This window comes from Manis javanica, chromosome 2, assembly GCF_040802235.1.
Source record: "Manis javanica isolate MJ-LG chromosome 2, MJ_LKY, whole genome shotgun sequence".
NCBI classification, from domain to species: domain Eukaryota; kingdom Metazoa; phylum Chordata; class Mammalia; order Pholidota; family Manidae; genus Manis; species Manis javanica.
In genome coordinates this window covers 46,697,106-46,715,574 of record NC_133157.1, presented here as the reverse complement: position 1 = coordinate 46,715,574, position 18,469 = coordinate 46,697,106, and the positions used below count along the sequence as shown (strand labels likewise).

The 18,469-nt window shown below is 39.7% G+C and overlaps 1 protein-coding gene across 4 annotated transcripts in view; it reads left to right on the top strand.

Annotated features, from left to right (window-relative positions):
• The window catches only part of MTAP (methylthioadenosine phosphorylase), a 46,208-nt gene extending 28,352 nt beyond the window's left edge, over positions 1-17,856 (top strand). For 2 of the 4 annotated variants that reach the window (XM_073228425.1, XM_073228422.1), the window contains 4 exons: positions 1,683-1,785; positions 5,600-5,839; positions 11,858-11,980; positions 14,714-15,889. In XM_073228425.1, coding sequence (XP_073084526.1) covers positions 1,683-1,785; positions 5,600-5,839; positions 11,858-11,980; positions 14,714-14,752 — 505 coding nt within the window. In that variant the 3' untranslated portion in view covers positions 14,753-15,889. Of the gene's footprint in view, positions 1-1,682; positions 1,786-5,599; positions 5,840-11,857; positions 11,981-14,713; positions 15,890-17,693 lie in introns of those variants that run through there. The other 2 variants (XR_012127688.1, XM_073228424.1) reach the window with 2 other exon arrangements.
• Positions 17,857-18,469: the final 613 nt, after the last annotated feature.

The following is an 18,469-nucleotide window of genomic DNA, read 5'->3' as shown; positions in this document are numbered from 1 at the left end:
AAAGTTCAGAACAAAAAGGAGTGATTAGGCAGTGATGGGGTGGAAGGAGACGAGAGAGGGCAGGGATGGACAAGATGGGGGTGTTACTGCGTGGAGGTCATTTAGGATGTAGCTACAGAAGGTTTTGTGGCACTGTTTTCATCCTTACCCACTATTATAATAAACGAGGATGTTTTGAATAGGTGACTCACTGAAGGCTGAAACCAAGCCAGAGCTGGAATACATGGCAGCATTTTATTGGTTAGTTTTACAAAATAGAGAAAACCTCTGGGACAGTCACTTGACTATTTATACAGACTGAAACAGTCATTTGACCTGCTCTTCAACTCCATCCAGAATGGCGGTGGGGTTAACTTGGCCTTTCTCCTAAGACACACAGGACATGGGTTTGGGAGAAGCATGAACGGGTTGTCATTCCTCCAGAGCACAGACCTCATCTCTGAGCAGGGTGGCTCTGGTGTCAGCTGGTGTCACTGTTTGGTATGTGATGGAGTAGACGAAACAGGTTAGTTTTGGTAGGTAGATATGCCAGCTGTGTAAACTGACCCAGTATATTTACCTAGTATATCCCTACCCTCCCACCCCTGGAAGGAGACATTAAGTGATCTACCTTCCCTTGCTGGTTTCCCCTTGCCCTATCCCTTCCCTGCTCTCTGCTCTGTAGGAAAGATGACGACTCTCTTTCCTGTATTACTCATGAGTTGAATCTTAGAACAATATAATGGACATAGAAAGTGCTTTATTCTGAAAATTTTCCAGTGAGAAATTGCTGGGTGACACGGCACTGGGTTACTTTTAGCCTCTCTCTTGTCGATTCAAAAATGTTTTAACAAAGAGTTGACTAAGAGACTTTAGAACTAATTACAGTGGGTAGAGGAAGAAGCTAACGAGGCAGCAAAGAGGTTCCCAAATGTGGAGCAGGACAAATGGCTGCTTTCTCCAAGTGGTCAAAGGCATGACAAAATAAGCTTGGGAGAGAGAGCAAGAATTTCTCTCAATTTAGAGACTGTCCAGTCAAATGCAAGGGTTAGGTCCTTGCTTGGAACCTGAAACTAACAAAGCATCTGTTTTTAGAAAAGGACAGTTTTGAGTACATCAGAGAGATTTGTATATGGTCTGTGTATTAGGTGATAATGAGGAATTAATGTAATTTTTTATCAAGTGCAATAAGGACATTGCTGTAGAAAATAATCCACATATTTGGTCCATCTAAAGTAGGGGTGAAATGACAATATTTGGGATTTGCAACCATGGGAAGCTAACAGATGAAGCAAGTTTGGCAAAATATTGGAAATATAGGTGACTATATACAGGGTTCACTATGTGATCTTTTCCATCTATGATAATTAAAAACTTGCCTATTGATTTCTTAAGTGTTGTACCTGGCCTCCTGAGCCCACGGTTGAGTTGTACCCACAGTCCAGTGTGGTTATCCTGCCATAGTCTCCAGACCACAGACACTTTAGTTCCCCTTGGGAAAGCATGTTGCCACTAGCCCAGAGCCAGAAAAGCTGAATATCATCCTGAAGTTGCTTTTCTAAAAGCTGCATTCAGCATATCCTGAGCTATTGATTCTGAAGTGTTGGAACAAAATGCTGCCCTAGATAGAGGTGACTCACCAGTTCCCTAGAGGATGGAGAGATGGCTTTAAAAACAAAAACCCTTTCCCCCTTATTTTGTAGGACCACCGTAAGGCCTCAGACCTTCTATGATGGAAGTCATTCCTGTGCCAGAGGAGTGTGCCATATTCCCATGGCTGAACCATTCTGCCCCAAAACGAGAGAGGTGCGTAGTCTTGTGCAAGGGTTCCCAGAGTGAGTCATAAGGGCTTGGGGTGGCACCTGGAGTTAGATTAATTGGCTAAGCACATGGCCCCTCTTGCCCTCGCAAGTTTGCTTCTTATGCAGGGCTTTATGAAGAGTCATTCCCTTTGCTCATAATGCCTCCACTACTCTTAATCATTTGTAAGCTGAATCACTCAAAGTTGCAACCTACCTACTTTTTTTTTTTAATAAGTTTTGTTGTCAGGATACTGAATACCTTTTAAATAATTCAGTATAGGATGGCATTTTAAACTCTGCTCTACAGCTTAATAGTTGTGTGTTGTGGACAAGTTACTTAATACCTGGGCTTCAGTTGACTCATTCGTAACTGAAGCTAATGATAACACATATCATTCCCCCAGGACTTGTGAGGGATAAAAGTTATTCCTTATAAAGTGCTTTGAACAGTACTTATCAGTCATGAATTTTCCAGTGACTGGTAACTGCTGCTTTTGTGAATGAAATTAGTGATAATCTGTGCATTGTTGGAAGGGCACCATTTGCTCTTGAGCTGATGGCCGTTGCTTTTGGCCATTGCTATCCAGTCTCCTCTCCAGGATTATAGTAAATTCATAGAACTAAAGGGGCAGTCCTGCAGAGGCCAGTGATCATTAGGTGAGGAACTGTAGCTATAGCTTTTGGAGAATAAACATGGCTCCCACAATTCCAAAGTATATCACTTGGTCCACATACGTACTTTTCTTCTTATCTGGGATCAAAAGTCAAGTGCAACTCAGCAGATCAGAAGTATTGTCAGAGGCAAACTGCCTGGTAAAATCTACTTATAAATTAACTGAGAGAATATAAATACCTAAGCATTATTAGTCATTCAGATTGTGATATTTGCCTATGGAAAGTAGAAGATCTGTTCTAGCTTTTATGTTCAGCCCTGCATAATGATATAAAACTAGTTTCCTTATTAACAGCAAGGACACAACCTTACTCTGGTCTCAAACATAAATCTGGAATCCAAAGCCAGGGAATGGGGGAAGTCATTTTAAATCCACCATTGTGTGTTGATTCTCTTTGACTTCTGCGAAAGTACATTTTTTACTTTTTTTTAAAAAAAAAAGGTTAAGTTGGCATTTATGGATTTAAATGTATATGTTTCTGGGTAGTTAACAACAGAATATATCAGGAGGCTGCAAGCTTTACCTCTGAAACATGGGTCTGTCCACATAATAGATTTGCTCTCCAGGGAAAATTACATGTGTATGAAATTCTTGTCTACTTCAAAATGGGGACAGCTTGGGAAGAAACAAGACTAGGGAGAGAAAGTGCACAGAAGATTTACTAGAAGTAGAGCTTGGAAGGGGGTGTGCTAATGATTGATGCAGCACATGTAAATGTGGTGGCTGGGTGATAGTTTCCAGTAATACAATTTGGCCTCCCATGAGACCAAATTAATTCAGCTATTACTAGTCTAGCCTACCTAATGACTAAAAAACTGCTGGGAAGGCAGTTTTAGAAACTGGGAACAATAAGCCTTCAAAATATTACTTTATTCTTATATATTCTTAAAGAGATTTTTGAATACTCTCCAGAAATGTAAAAAATAAATGGTGCTACCCTTTATAATCATCATATAACTTTCAACATTCACATGATCTTTCATGAACTGGTGAGGAAGAATTGTCTAGATGAATTGTCAAGTGGGAAGCAAGGTGCACAGCAGTTTTATATGTCCTGCCAGTTGTGTTAAAATATGTATATATATAAAAAGGTAAGTATGAAAATATTTACACACTAATAGATTATTTCTGGAAAGTTGACCAGAACACTTGAACAGTGGTTTCCTGTGTGAGGTGAACTGGGTTTCTGGACATGGGTGGGAGAAATGGCTTGTTGCAGAACAGCATCCTTTTGTACCATGTCACTTCTGCTCCAAAAATAGTATCCCTTCCAGTCATTTTTGAAGGCAGTCTGAAACAAACTCTTTGAAAGTGTTCGAATATGTTTAGCCTGGTGACCTGACATTGTTAAGATGTTTGTGAGGATGATGGTAGACTCAGGAGCTCCATTTTCATTATTCAGGTCAATGAGTAATGAAATGAGAGCATCTTAGCCTCAGACCCAGAGGTCTCCCAACCTGTGGTTTGTATTTCTGTTATCTTACGATGACATTGTCTGTTCTTGTGGGGGTACAAAGTGCTGGTTCAGGTGGCAGATGAAGTCCCAGGGTCTGTCACTGAGTGGTCCATGTCCGTAACTCTCCACCTCCTTCTCACCATCATGGCGCCGACCTCCCAGGGTGACATGCTGTAGGTCAGTGGTGCGTGGTCATTGTGAGCTGCTTTCGCACCTCCCCTGAAGAACTCTGAAGTTTGGCTGAGACGTGCATCTCAGTTATTCAGGATTCTGACATAAAATCAAAGTAGAACTGTGCTGGTCGTATCTTAATTTTGAAAAAAAATTAAAGGGTAGGGTGCAGGGGAGGAAGAAGTGATTTAAGTTCTTGGATTTATGAACTCTACTCATTAGGGAGAGTTTTAATTAAATGTAATCTTATTTTCAGCATATATAGGATAAACAAACATGATATAGCATCAACTATTCACTGTCTGTGACTTGTCATTGTTCTGAACTTAGAGTTGACGAGGCTCTTATTCAAATTCTTTCTCCTGTTGCCATAACATAATATTAGTTATTTTTAAGGAAATAGATTAATTTGCTATTGTAGTTCAGACGTGTGCAAATAAGATTTTGGCCTGGATTGAAGCCTTCTGTTGACTTTGAGTCACTCCATCTCACTTAGTATCACAGGAACCTTTGCCAATGTTCTGACAAACGTGTACAAGCTGCCAGTGTTAGTAACCATTAGAAGGCCAGTTTGGCATTTCTGTCGTGTTTACAATGTGCCCGACACGATTCTGTGCTGTATATTCCTTAGCTCATTTATTCTTCACAATATCTCTGAGTTACATGTATTTAGTCCCATTTTACAGATGAGAAGACTAAGATATACACAGGTTAAGTGAATTGTTAGCAGTGCTTAAGTAGGTTAACAGCTAAGTTTAAAAGACAAAATATTTTTAATCAAAAAAGTATGTTGAAGTACAGACTAAGAAAAAAATGAAATTAATAACCTCAATATCAGATGTGCATTATTACTTAGACACTGGAAAAGGTGATCAGACTTTTAAATAACGTTTCTAAAACCCGTGTGTGGCCTTGCCACTGAAGGGATGCCACAGGAGTTCATTCCTGAACAGAAAAAAAAGGAGTCCCATTCTCCTTTTGTCCTAAGTCCTTGAAGAGCCAACAGGCAGAAATTATGAAGAAATCACTTTCTAACCAAAAAAAGCTTTTATAAAAGCCTTCAGGATTTGTATAAAAGTGCAGTGAAAATGAATGGCTCAGGAGCCTGGCCACAGCTGTGGGCACCTCTCTTTGAGGAGATGTGAATAAGGAGTAGCACTTTAGCTTGGCCTTGGACGTTAAGAGCTCAGAATCAAATCCATATGCACAACCAAGCTTAGTCTCTTAAAGCTGTTAAGAAGTAAATGAGATTGAAACATGTAAACAAATACCTGGTCTATGGAAAAGTTCACTGCTTGCTCTTGTAGCTGTGAGCTGTATGAGCAAGGGTCTGAGGGGGTGGGACTAGGAAACCCCCTTCTGTGGTCTCCCAGGTTCTCTGAGGGCCTGCAAGTAAGGCGTTTATAAACAAAGTAAAAATCTTTACGTGGTTAACCTGTTAAACACCAGGGGAAAAATAAAATATTAAGCTGTACTTATGTTTGTATGTTTTGAATTTGTGGTTCTTTCTTTTCTAGGTCCTCATAGAGACTGCTAAGAAGCTAGGACTCCGATGCCACTCAAAAGGGACAATGCTGACAATCGAGGGACCTCGTTTTAGCTCCCGGGCAGAAAGCTTAATGTTCCGCACCTGGGGGGCGGATGTTATCAACATGACCACAGTTCCAGAGGTGGTTCTTGCTAAGGAGGCTGGAATTTGCTATGGGAGTATCGCCATGGCAACAGATTATGATTGCTGGAAGGAGCATGAGGAAGCAGTAGGTGGAATTCTCTCCTGAACGGCCTGGGTTTCTGGTTGCCAGGAGAGCCATTAAGAGAGGGTCTTAACTCATTGTTTCTTTTGCATTAGTTCTAGAAAGTGGCTTTCTACCAGGTTGTAAAGTCAGCATTGTCATCAGGTTTTACCAAATATTTTCTGTGGTTTCCACTGGGAGATAAGAACAAATATCTAAATAAGGAAGAAAAAGACACCTTTGACCAAGGATCAGTGTGAACAGTACACTGTAGGCATGTAGGTGTGTTGGGAGTCATACTGAGACTTGGGCCTTAATTTTAAGGATAAAGGTATCCTTTGTGTATAATCTGCTTAGACTGTGCTACTGTTTATTGCTTGTTTTCAAAGGGAAAAATCTACCAATGCTTACCTCTTCCTGGTTCATACCTGTCTGCTTAATCTGCCATGACTGGATACTGTGCTTGGTATAGGAACACCATAGCAAGCAGACAGATTTGTAAGGAGCCAGCATTCTGGTTTTGGGGAAGGATGGGGTAAAGGTCAGAAACCAGTGCGAGAAAGCTCAGGCTTATAAAGAAATACTATACAAGATACGAGGGTATGTGTCCAATTGACTTACCAAATATTCAGTCTGTGAAGCCTGCCTGGTATGCATGTGATGGGAAAGGCAGGCATGCTGGAGTGGGGGAGAGAAGGGAGAGAAAGGGATGCAGGCTCTGTAGGCCATGTGAGGATTTGATGGGGGTGCCAATAGTGGTTTTATTCAGGATGCCAGCAGGGTCCAGCCGGTATTTGAGGAAACTGGACCACTGAGGTCAGGCTTCTGGAACAGTTTTCATTGTGGAAAACCTTTGAATATCTGCAAGAGTAGAGAATCTAGTATAATAAACCCTCAGTTACCCACCACCAGTTTTCCACAATTATCAGCCATGGCCAATCCTGTGCCATATATATACACCTGCCCATTTCTCTCTCCCCTGTCTTCCTTATTTTTAAGTAAATATTCTTCCAAAAGCCTTCTTTTAAAATAACAATAATAATAATTATAGAAAACAACCGTAATATTGTACCAAAAAATATATCAATATTCATTCTTTAATACAATCAAATATCTAGACTGTGCACATTTTCCTTCTTGTCTCATAATTTTTAACTCTTCAAATCAGTGTCCCTCATAATCCACACATTGCATAGCAACAATAGGTCTCTCAAATCTCTTAATATTCTCTGCCCTCTCTTTTCACTCATTGCATTTTACTTGAAGAAACCAACATTTATCTTGTTGTTTATCTCATTTTAAATAGAGAAAGGGACAAAACTACAGTCAAGGAATTTTGAAGCAAGGAAGAAGTACAGGGGTGGCTGTTTGGAGTATGTTTAGGGGAGGTGACATCTTCTCCAGGGGACCCTTTGCACGATCCCAGAGCTGCTTATTCCACCATCCAGCTTCCTGGAGAACAGGATATTCTTGCTGTCTGTCCATCCACGTATGTGGAGTTTGGGTCATAGATGAACACAGGTTCTTTGTTTTGTGTAGATGCCTTATTCCTGGCTCTATGTAGTAAACTGTTGCAAACTACTAGGCTGCTCTTTCTAAGTGGTTGCAAATCCTGACACAGCATCAGCTCTGACTTGGCAGCTTAGGTCACCTGAGGAGCAGCTTAGGCCTCATGGCGTTCAGCTGTTTCCAGATAATTGGAGACTCCAGCCTCTGCCCCTCTTGGAGAGCAGAAGACTACCTGCCTGTGGCTTTCTGCTCAGTCCAGGAACATTGGTCTCTCTTCTGCAGAGCAAAGGGTGCTTTCCTTTAGGAGGCTACATGAGGTTTGGAAAGCAGTCAGTCGGAATTACTTCAGTTAACGGCAGGGAAACAGCTCTGTGTAAGTGGAAAGGCATGAAGGAAGTGATATTCAATGCCACAGGGAAAGCATAGCAAGGATGGCATCATCTCATCCAGCCACGTGTGTCTTTGTGCTGTAAACCAGATGTGCAGCCTGGCATGCCAGGAACATTTTAGAATTGCCTAAATTCACTTTCAGATTCCTCTTGTTCCCTCTACTTACAACACTGGGCAAGTTATTTAACCTGTTTCTTCTCCCGTAGGATGGATCCAGGGGTGCAGGATGGGGGGTTGCTCAGTTACAGATCTGACCTTGCAGGATTACTGGGTGAATTAAGCCACATTATATATGTGAAGCAACTAATACAGTGTTGGCTCCTAAGAGGCTGGTCAGCAGATGGTAGTTACGATGGAGTTGGGGGTGCGGCCACAAAGTTTGAGAAGAAAACTTGAGGTTTGAGCTGGATGTTGCACAGAGGTTTAGAGTTTACTGTGAGGTGGTCAGTAGGAAGGGCATTTTGGGTGAAGCTCGACAGCAGGAACAAAGTAGAGAAAATAAAGGTGAGAGTCTGTATAGAAATATGATTCCCAGGAAGAGTGTAAGGGAAAGAGGAGAAGCACACCTTGTTTTAGTGCACTTTGCCTTATTGCACTCCACACATACTATGTTTTTTACAAACTGAAATTTGTCAGTGCCATTTTTCCAACAGCATTTGTTCACTTTGTATTTTTGTGTCACATTTTGGTAATTCTTCCAGTATTTCCAACTTCCTCCTTATTACTGTATTTGTTAACAGTGATCTGTGATGAGTGGTGTTACTGTTATAATTGTTCTGGGGCATCACAAACCACACCCATACAAAACAGTAAACTTCATGGATAAATGTGTGTGTTCTGACTGTTCCACCAACCAGCTGTTCACTCTCCGTCTCTTTCCCTCTCAGGCCTCCCTATTCCCTAACACACAATGATGTTGCAGGTAGGCCTGGTAAGCATTCCGCATGGCCTCCTAAGTGTTCAAGTGACAGGAGGAGTCACACATCTGTCACTTGAAATCAAAAGTTAGAAGCTTAGTGAGGAAGGCCTATGGAAAGCTAGGCATCTTGCACGAAATGGTTAGCTACATTGTGAAGGCAAAGGAAAAGTTCTTAAGGAAATTAAAGGTGCTATTCCAGTGTAAATGATAAGAAAACAAAAAAGCCTAAATAGAGATAGGGAAAAAGCTTTAGTGGTCTAACCAGCCACAACATTCCCTTAGGCCAGAGCCTAATCCAGAGCAAGGCCCTACCACTCTTCAATTCTGTGAAGTCTGAGAGAAGTAAAGAAGCTGCAAAAGAAAAGTTTGAAGCTAGCAGAGGCTGGTTCATGAGGCTTAAGGACAGAAGCTGTTGCCATAACATAATACAAGGTGAAGCGGCAAGTGCTGATGTAGAAGCTACAGGAAATTATCAGAAGACCAGCTAGGCTGATTAGTGAAGGTGGCTACAGTAAACAGATTTTTCAATGAAGACAAAAAGAGCCTTCTATTGGAAGAAGATGTAATCTAGGGCTTTCTAGCTAGAGAAGAGAATTAAGTGTCTGGCTTCAAGGCATCAAAGGGTATACTGATGCTCTTTGTTAGGGGCTATTATAGCTGGTGACTTTAAGTTAAAGCAAGTGTTCATTTACCATTACAAAAATCTTAGGATCCTTAAGAATTATAATTATGCAAAATCTACTCTGCCTGTGCTCTATAAGTGGGACAGCAAAGCCTGGATGACAGCACATCTGTTTATAACATAGCTCAACAAATATTTTAAGCCCACTGTTGAGTCCTTCTGCTCAGAAAAAAAGTATGCTTTCAAAATATTACTGATCATTGGCAATATACCTGGTTACCCAAGGGCTCTAACAGAGTTGCTCAATGAGGTTAATGTTTGTTTTCATGCCTACTAACACAGTATCTATTCTGCAATATATAAAGGCACAGTTTCAACTTTTAAGTCTTACCATTTAAAAAATGCTTTTCATATGGTTATTGCTGCCATACAGTGATTCCTCTGATAGATCTGAGCAAAGTCAATTGAAAACCTCTGGAAAGGAGTTACCATTCTAAATGCCATTAAGAATATTTGTGGTTCATGGCAGAGGTCAGCATATCATCATGAACAGGAGTTAGGAAGAAGCTGATTCAAACCTCATGGGTGACTTTGAGGGGTTCATGACTTGAGTGGATGAAGTAACTGCTGATGTGGTGGACGTGACAAGAGAAACCAGAAGTGAAGCCTGAAGATGTAACTGAATTGCTTGTAAATTTAATATCAAGATAAAATTTTTAACAGATGAGGAGTTACTTCTTATGGGTGAGCAAAGAAAGTAGTTTCTTGGGATGAAATTACTCCTGGTGAAGGTGCCGTGACGGTTGTTGAAATGGCAACAAAAGGATTTAGAAATTATGCAAACCTAGTTGATAAAGCAGCAGCAGGGTGTAAGATGATTGACTCCAGTTTTGGCAGAAGTTCTGTGCATAAGAAGCTATCAAAACAGCTTTGCTTGCTACAAAGAAATCATTCGTGAAAGGAAGACTCGAGTCAGTGTGGCTAACTTCATTGCTTTCTTAAAAGCAATTGAGACAGCCTCCCCACCCTTCAGTAACCACCACCTGGATCAGTCAGCGGCCATCAACATGGAGGCAGGGCCCTCCACCAGCAAAAAGATGATGATTATCTGAAAGCTTGGATGATGATTAGCATTTCTTAGCAATGAAGTATTTTTTAATTAAGGTGTGTACATTGCTTTTTTAGACATAATGCTATTACACAGTTAATAGACTACAGTATAGTGGAAACGTAACTTTTGTATGTACCAGGCAGCCAAAGAATTCATTTGACTCACTTTATTGTGATACTCACTTTATTGAAGTGGTCTGCAACCAGATATCTCCCAGGTATACTTGTAAATTTAAGGTAAATCTCTTATATGCTTCAGGACCCTGCATTCAGAGATTCTCTGAAACCATGCCTGTGCCTGTGTCTGGCAGGCACCAGCCAGTAGCTGCTCTGTGCCCCCACAGTAATGGGACCTCCCTCTGCCCTGGTGCTTGTCATTTTTTTCTAAGCACATCTTGATATTTGTGGGAGGAGCCTGAACTTTATACTCCAGGAAAAAGAAAAAAAGATGTAATTGTGTCCCTAAATCTTGGTTTCCTTCTTAATAGTGAAGCATGACAAGTACTCTACCTCTGACCATCTGTTTTACATTCACAACTTTTTTCAACTTGTTTGTGAAACAATTTCAGTAATATGCAAAAGTAGATAATAGTATGAGCTTCGATGAATCCAACATTCAGCTTTAACCATAAATATATCAACTTATATAGCCAATCATATTAAATCTGTACTTGGATTCATAGTTTTATCCATGAACATATCAGGAGACATATAACCACATTATCATTATCACATTCCAAAAGTAATTCCTTAATATATTAAGCAAAGTTCTAGTTATCTCAAATATCATAAATGATTTTTTTTTCTTCCAAGTGTTCTAGAAAGAAACCAGGTCATTTTTCCTATAGAGTTTCCCATAGTCTGGGATTACTAGAATTATCTCCCTAGGGTATTTTAACAGATTTCTCTGTCCTCTGTATTTTCTGTAAATTGGCAGCTGGATCTAGATATTTGGTCAGATTCAGATGTCATGAGTAGTGCCTTGTATTCTCATCAGGAAGTTTATTAAAGTGGATTATTTGGTTTAGGCTTCTTTGTTATGTGATGTTAGCAGCCCATCCATTAACTCATTAGGAGCTGTAAAAATGGTGATACTTGGATTCCATCCTATTTATTAGCTGGAAGACTTCTCTAAAGAGAAATATACTTATGTTCCGATTAGTTATTGGGTATAGCTACAGTTTTACAACTAGACTCCATTCTACTATGGACATGGGGAGAAGAGCCGCATCCTTCTAGACCTAATACATTGTACATCTGAGATAGTAGTTTCTCAGGCACTATTTTGAAAACCAGTGGTGCTTTTCAGAGATGTCATTGGGTTTCTCTAGGACTTCTGCCTGGAACCACAACCATCTTGATAAAGGTGCAGCTTTCCCTCAGGGGATTTAAGGCAACTCACTTCACAGATCAGGTAGAGACTTAGGAAAGCATCTACAAAAGCAGTGGAATTTTAAATTGCTGCTAACATCCTGTGCTGTTGCTTCTCTAGGTTTCCGTGGACCGGGTCTTAAAGACCCTGAAAGAAAATGCCAATAAAGCCAAAAGTTTACTCCTCACTACCATACCTCAGATAGGGTCCATGGAATGGTCAGAAACCCTCCACAGCCTGAAGGTAAGTATCCTCAGCCATCTGCAGGGAGATACTTCCAAAGGCCCTTAGCTGCTGCCTCCTCTTCTTTGCCTTTCACCCCTCCACTAGCCTAGATGTTTTCTACCAGTTTTCATGCCATTTGCTATCATATTAACCATTTATGAAATCGAGTAGTCATTCCAACCATTGGAAGTAGAGGTGAGGAGAATTTTATTATCTAGTATGCTAGTTTCTTGACACTGCCCTGCTTTGAAGTATAGCCCTAAATCTTACTGCAGAAGATAGATTTTGTTTGCGCACATGGCTTACCTTGCTGACAAAGCAATGTTAAAATGGGGCCAGGAAATGGCTCTTTATGGTTAATATTATATCAAACTGAGGGTAATTAATGATAAACATGGAATGGGTTGCAAATTGGTAACTTTTAGACTCTAGTATTAATTCCCAGAATATAATTTAAACTGACTGCTAAGCTCAGAGATGCATGATTTTTACTTGGACATTTTGATTCTTGATTAGCTACATTGGATAAGGAGTTGCCTCAAATCGATCAGATACTACATTCACCTAGTATCCAGAGAGAGTAGCCAGCACACCCTAAGGCCTCCTAGAACACACCTATACTAGTGGGTCTTGGGACAAGTAATTGAGAGAGGATTATGAGAAATTGAATTAAGCCATAAAAAAGAAAGGAATCCTGCCATTTGTGACAACATGGATGGACCTAGAGGATATTAAGCTAAGTGAAAGAAGTCGGGAGGAGAAAGACAAATACCATATGATTTCACTTACTTGTGAAACCTAAAAACAAAACAAAATGAGCTAAGCGGCACTAGGCTCACAGACAGAGGAGGGACTGGGGTGATGGTGGGGCCTGGTGGGGGGCTGGGGAAGGCAATAAAGGAGCACAGAAATCTCAGTCAATATAAGTTGGTCACAGGGATGGAAGTGCAGCATGGAGAACATGGCCAGCGGTTCTGTAACTATGCTGACAGTAACTTCACTAGTGGGGGTAAGGATTTAATAAATGTGGGCAACTGTTGAACCGCTGTGTTGTGTACTTGAAACCAATGTAATGTTGTGTATCAACTTCAATGTAACAAGAAAGGAGGGAAGGAAAGTTGATAAAAGCCCTCCCTACATGAACTACCACAAGGGAGCCCTGGAATTAGAGCCAGATTTTTGATGAGGACACCATAGGGTAGTGAAGGATGGTCAGCCGCTGAGCATGGAGGAACCTTGATTTATAGTGTTTGCCAATTTACATGGTATTAGTGCTTCAGCACAGCCGATTTCAAGTTGCCAACAAGAAGTCACTGGTAACCCAGGGAGTGATACACAGTCGGGTTGTGCAAGCCAGTCCAAGCCGCCTCTGGTACATGCTGTACTGAGGTGTCAGTCAGCCTTTAGGACGGGCCAAGTCAGGAATACTGGAGTTTGTAACAGTCTGCCTGCTAGACTTTAGGTCCCTAAGGAGCCGGAAACATCTGTTGATTTCAACCCGTGTACCTAGGAGATAAATTTTCTTTAATGAGTAAGTGACAGCCCATTTCCCCCGTGAAATGTTTCATTATAATTGAAATATAGGCAACCCTTTTAATTATGAATAAAAGGGAAACAAAATAGATTCCAAGAATTGGGGAGTGACAGTTTAATCTAGCAACGGTCACATCAGCTGCGTGTAATGCAGCAGGACTTCAGCTTTGTCTAAACGGGCACTCTGTTGATTTGTGGGAAATATGACTCAGAATTTGCTGTTGCTGAGGTCAATGTTACCTGCAAGATGTGATGGGGTGGTTTTTTTCTTGTAGGTTTTCCAAATGACCCCATTTTAATCACAATCTCTTGAACTTTGAAGATAATTTTTCAAGCAATAACATTATTTCAGCTTAATTTTTAAGTAAAATGGTTGGATGGTATAAATTTTTCCCCTGTGAAGCTTTGAAAAGTATGTGTAAGATTGTGTGTGTCTATGTGTGCATTTTAAAACAGGATTGAAATGTGTAACTTTAATCAGATTCTCAAAGTATATGACCTAAAGAGAGGAAATGCAGAATTGCTGCTCCAGACGAAACTGAGGCTTGTGGCCTGCTGCCTAAAGCATGAAGGAACACTGCTAATAATCCCTTTTTCTGGGATAGTATTTGCAGTCCTCTGAGCACTGAAATGTGTGTATCATTGACTAATTCATTTCAGAAACACTTAGTGCGTGCCTCCTCTATGTTATGGTGTGGCTTACAAACACAGGAGTTGGTGTGATGAAGATGCTCTTCTGTTTGGCAGTACTAACGTATCAGAAAGTTCAGTGATCTTTTTCAGTGGGGTAAGGTGAATGATGGAGGTTGCATAAACAGTAATGCAGGCTGGGGGTTGGTGAGTGAAATGTGTCTTAGTAGAATGAGATACATGAGAATCAGAACAATCCTCTGAGATAAGCATTCTGAACCTCACCTTACAGGAAAGGAGGCAGGGAAACTAAGAGTTAGGAGCTACCCTGGAAGTCCCACTTCTGGTTAGTGGTCACAGGGATGAACATGTCTGGGTGAACTGGGTGAACATGAGAATTTTCTATAGAGTTTATTAAAAAGTGTATATGCCATGGGTTCTCATTCTATAAAATGCACGCTACCTCTAATATATACTGTATTCTTAACAAGCATGCTAGGTGATTATTGTGCTCACACAAGCATGAAAACCCCCACCCGCAGTAAGTTCTTGGTTAATTGTAATTTCTGCCTGTTTTCTTCCTTTCAGAATATGGCCCAGTTTTCTGTTTTATTACCAAGACATTAAAATAGAAGAAAAGACATTCTGATTTCAGTCATTTTGGGAATTCCTATAGCTTGCAAAAACATGGAAAAGACATGGAGCTTTCATGCCCTTGCCCCCTGTGGAAGAACATGGTAAGACAAGACATTGCATAAAACAGAGATGCCTTTTAAACGACATGGTCTGCTTCAAAACAGAAGGAAAGCAAATGACCAGTAACATGTAGAAAAATTCTCAAACTTTATAAAAAAGATAAGACACCATCTACCCTTCACCCATTAAATTTGTAACAATAAAAGGTGCCATCCAGTTTCCTGTGTTGCCAAAGAATATGAAGAAGAAATGGACTCTTAGACTATTGGTGTGACTAAATTGGTACAATCATTTTGAAGGGCAGTTTGGTAAAATGTATCAAAGGCTTAAACATACTAAACACCCTTTGTGCCAGTTCTGCTCCTAGGAATTTATCTTTAAAACATTGTCAGAGAAAAAAGAGTATGCATAAAGAAGGATGTATAATACAGTGTTAAAGTAGCATATATTCAGAACAATCTGAGTGTCCAACAATTGGAGGTAAATTATGGTTTAGCTCTAATTAGATTGCAAGGCAACCAACTAAGGATCATGTTTTCACATAATTTTTAATGTCCTTAAGAAATGGTTGCTCTATAATAAATGAAAAAAGATATATAAGCATTTTACAATAATTTTGCTTTAAAAATCTACATGTATGTGAAAAGACTAGAAAGATAAATATTCTTTTGTTGTATTGGGGGGAATCTGGATACTTTTAATTTTCTTTGTTTCTCTGTATCTTCACATTTTTCTACAATGCATATCAACAGGCTGTTTTAAAAATTATTAAAGGACTTAATCCAGTTCTTGAAAACACACTATTTCTAGTAATGAATCTAATGAATCAAAAAGTTCTGTTTCATGAGGATCATTAACGACTGTACAGTCAGAATGATACTTGGGTTTGCAACAACTTAAGAAAGCTAGGTGTTTAATACTGAGATAATCAAATTATTGAGAATATATACACACATAGTCTCAGATATTTTTTAAATTAATACTTTATTTCTACACCTTTCATATGAGTTGAGTTATTTTACATGAGTTGGTGATTTTTGTGTTTTAATAAAGAAAATGGAAGCTTCATACTCTGTTATTCATTTTATAGGAATGTTTTGTTTTCTATCAGATCTTTTTCAGAATTACTATGTTTTCACAGTGGTCTATCACTGGGTCCTTTAGTGATGTATCTTGTCTAAAGAAACTGTAAAGTTACTATGTTTGTGTCTCAGAGATTAAGCTAATTTTAAACAGTAAGGTAAACCAGTTACCTTGCAGCATTAATATTAAGCTGTTTTGGTTACATGTCATTGTGCCTCTTAGATTCTCTGATGCAATAGTTTCAACTCCGGTTGCACATTGGAGATCCACAGAGGACCTAACAGATCTAAATCCATGATTGTTTACATCACCCTGTGCTACATACTACACCTTGCTTTGATTCATTCTGTGTAGATGTCTGAGGATGTCAAGGCAAATCATGGGCATTCTTGCTGCCTTCAGAAAATACAGTTCTCCCCAACTTGTTGAGGTATTTTTCCTATTCCACCAGCTTTTCCTAGCAACCTCACTTTCAGACTTCAAAAATGGACTATACTCCTGTATTCTTTGTTACCCATCATTCATTCCTTATACAATGACAATATAATTCTCATACCTTATTCTTGAGTGCTCTGCTGACAATTTATTCCTAAAAGGCTCTCATGTCTACTATACTTAAGTATTTTTAAGCTAAATAGTAAGTGAACACCATAGTCAGTTTTGAGCGTTTCAGAATTTCCTCACTGGTTTATGGGAATAATGGAAAAGTTCTAGTTTAGTGACCGCCCCTTGGGAGAGGGCTGAGTTACTGATTACTGCATTTACATCTACTCAGAAATCCTTACTAGCATCATGAGCTGCTTATTTTTGTTACGCATTGTTTTTCATGATTTTGTAGACGAGACAACCAGAATAGTCATATGCAGAGCGTTAACCAAAAAAGACTAGAGAAGGCTGGAATAGCAGGGTCTTATTTGAGACCTGAGAACATTTTGCAGATTAGCCTTGGTGCATCCTGGAAATGTTTATAATAGGCAAAAGCTTAGGAATGGCTGAAATTCTCAGTGGTTTGGGGATGTCTAAATGAGGTGCATGAATTCACATAATGCGTATCTTTATCCACCAGTATGGAATGATACTTGTGATAAAAAGTGGAAACCAGAAAAATGTAAAGTGGTTTGTGTGGGTGTGTTTATGCCTTAGGTTCATATTTCATAGAAAGTTTCTGGTAAGAAACTTAGTGATAACCTGTAAGGTAGGAAGAGATTTTTTTTTTTTTTCATACCCTTTTTACTTCATACCCTTTTATACTGTTTGAACTTGTTAACATAAGCATCTACTCTTAACTTATACATTTTAAGGGTGGAGACTAGAGGAGACCTGACTTTGTAGTAGTTCATGTAAAGTGAGATATAATAATCTCTTTCTTAACTTGACATTGAATTGTTAGGTCATGTCTGGGTGGTGTATCCAGTTCTAGGAACACTTTTTCAGGGGAACACCGACCATCTAAAAAGCAGCAATGGAAGAGTGCAAGGACTGGGAAGACCGTGTTCACCTAAGTAATGGTTAAGGAAATTGAGTATGTCTACCCATACAGGAGGAGACCTTGAGTGAGAATGTCAAGTATCTAAAGGGCTGCCATTTGGTCACGGACTTACCTCTCCCTTGTTACTCCATAAGCCTTCGTAAAAGCAGGAATCATGTGTTTTCCACTCACCAGTATGGGATCTTCTGCTCCTTGTACTTAGCACAAGTTCAACAAATAACTTGGGTAAATGAAAATCTGGTATCTTCCCTATGTAAAAACCCACCAGCTCTGCAACTCCTCTTCCATCTTCACTTTCAGCAGGTGACAATGGTTCCATCTTCACTGACAAAATTGAAGCATCAGCAGAGAACTTCCAAGGACATCCTCTCCCATCACCTCCTGCAAACTGTTTTCTCTATTGCTGTTTATGACATATGCATCAGTATCACCTAGAGGGCTTATTAAAACATTGCATGGCTCCACCTCAGTTTTCTTTTTCTTTCTTTTTTAGAAGTCATCAGTGTGGAGCATCTTAATCTGAAGTTCACGGCTATCTTGAAATTGTGTACACATTTCTGTACTGGTCCTGCTTTCTCTGTCTGTGTATCTTGCAGCCTCTGGAGCTTGTTGATTGCTCCTCCCAACATAATCCATTCCACTGGTGGATAGAGGGAGTTCTTAGAAAATCTCTTTTTTTTAAGTTTTGAAGTGAAGTTAATCTTTGTAACTTTGACTCACTTCTTCTCTGGTGGTCTGGAAAAACTAGGGAGCCATCTAACCTCTTCTATACAACACGATTCTAATATATGATGGCAGCCTATCTGTTCTCCCAAGATATCTTTTGCCTGAACATCATTCGTTTTTTTTCCTGTTTTATTGAGAGATAATTGACATACAACATCAAGATGTACACATAATCACATGGTATATGTATAGATTGCAAATTAATCACAATAAGTTTAGTTAACATCACCTCATATACAGAAAAAAAATTTCCTTGTGATAAGAACTTTTAGGATATGCTCTTATCATATTTCAAATGCAGCATTGTTAACTATAGTCATCATGTACATAACATCAGCAGTACTTACTTG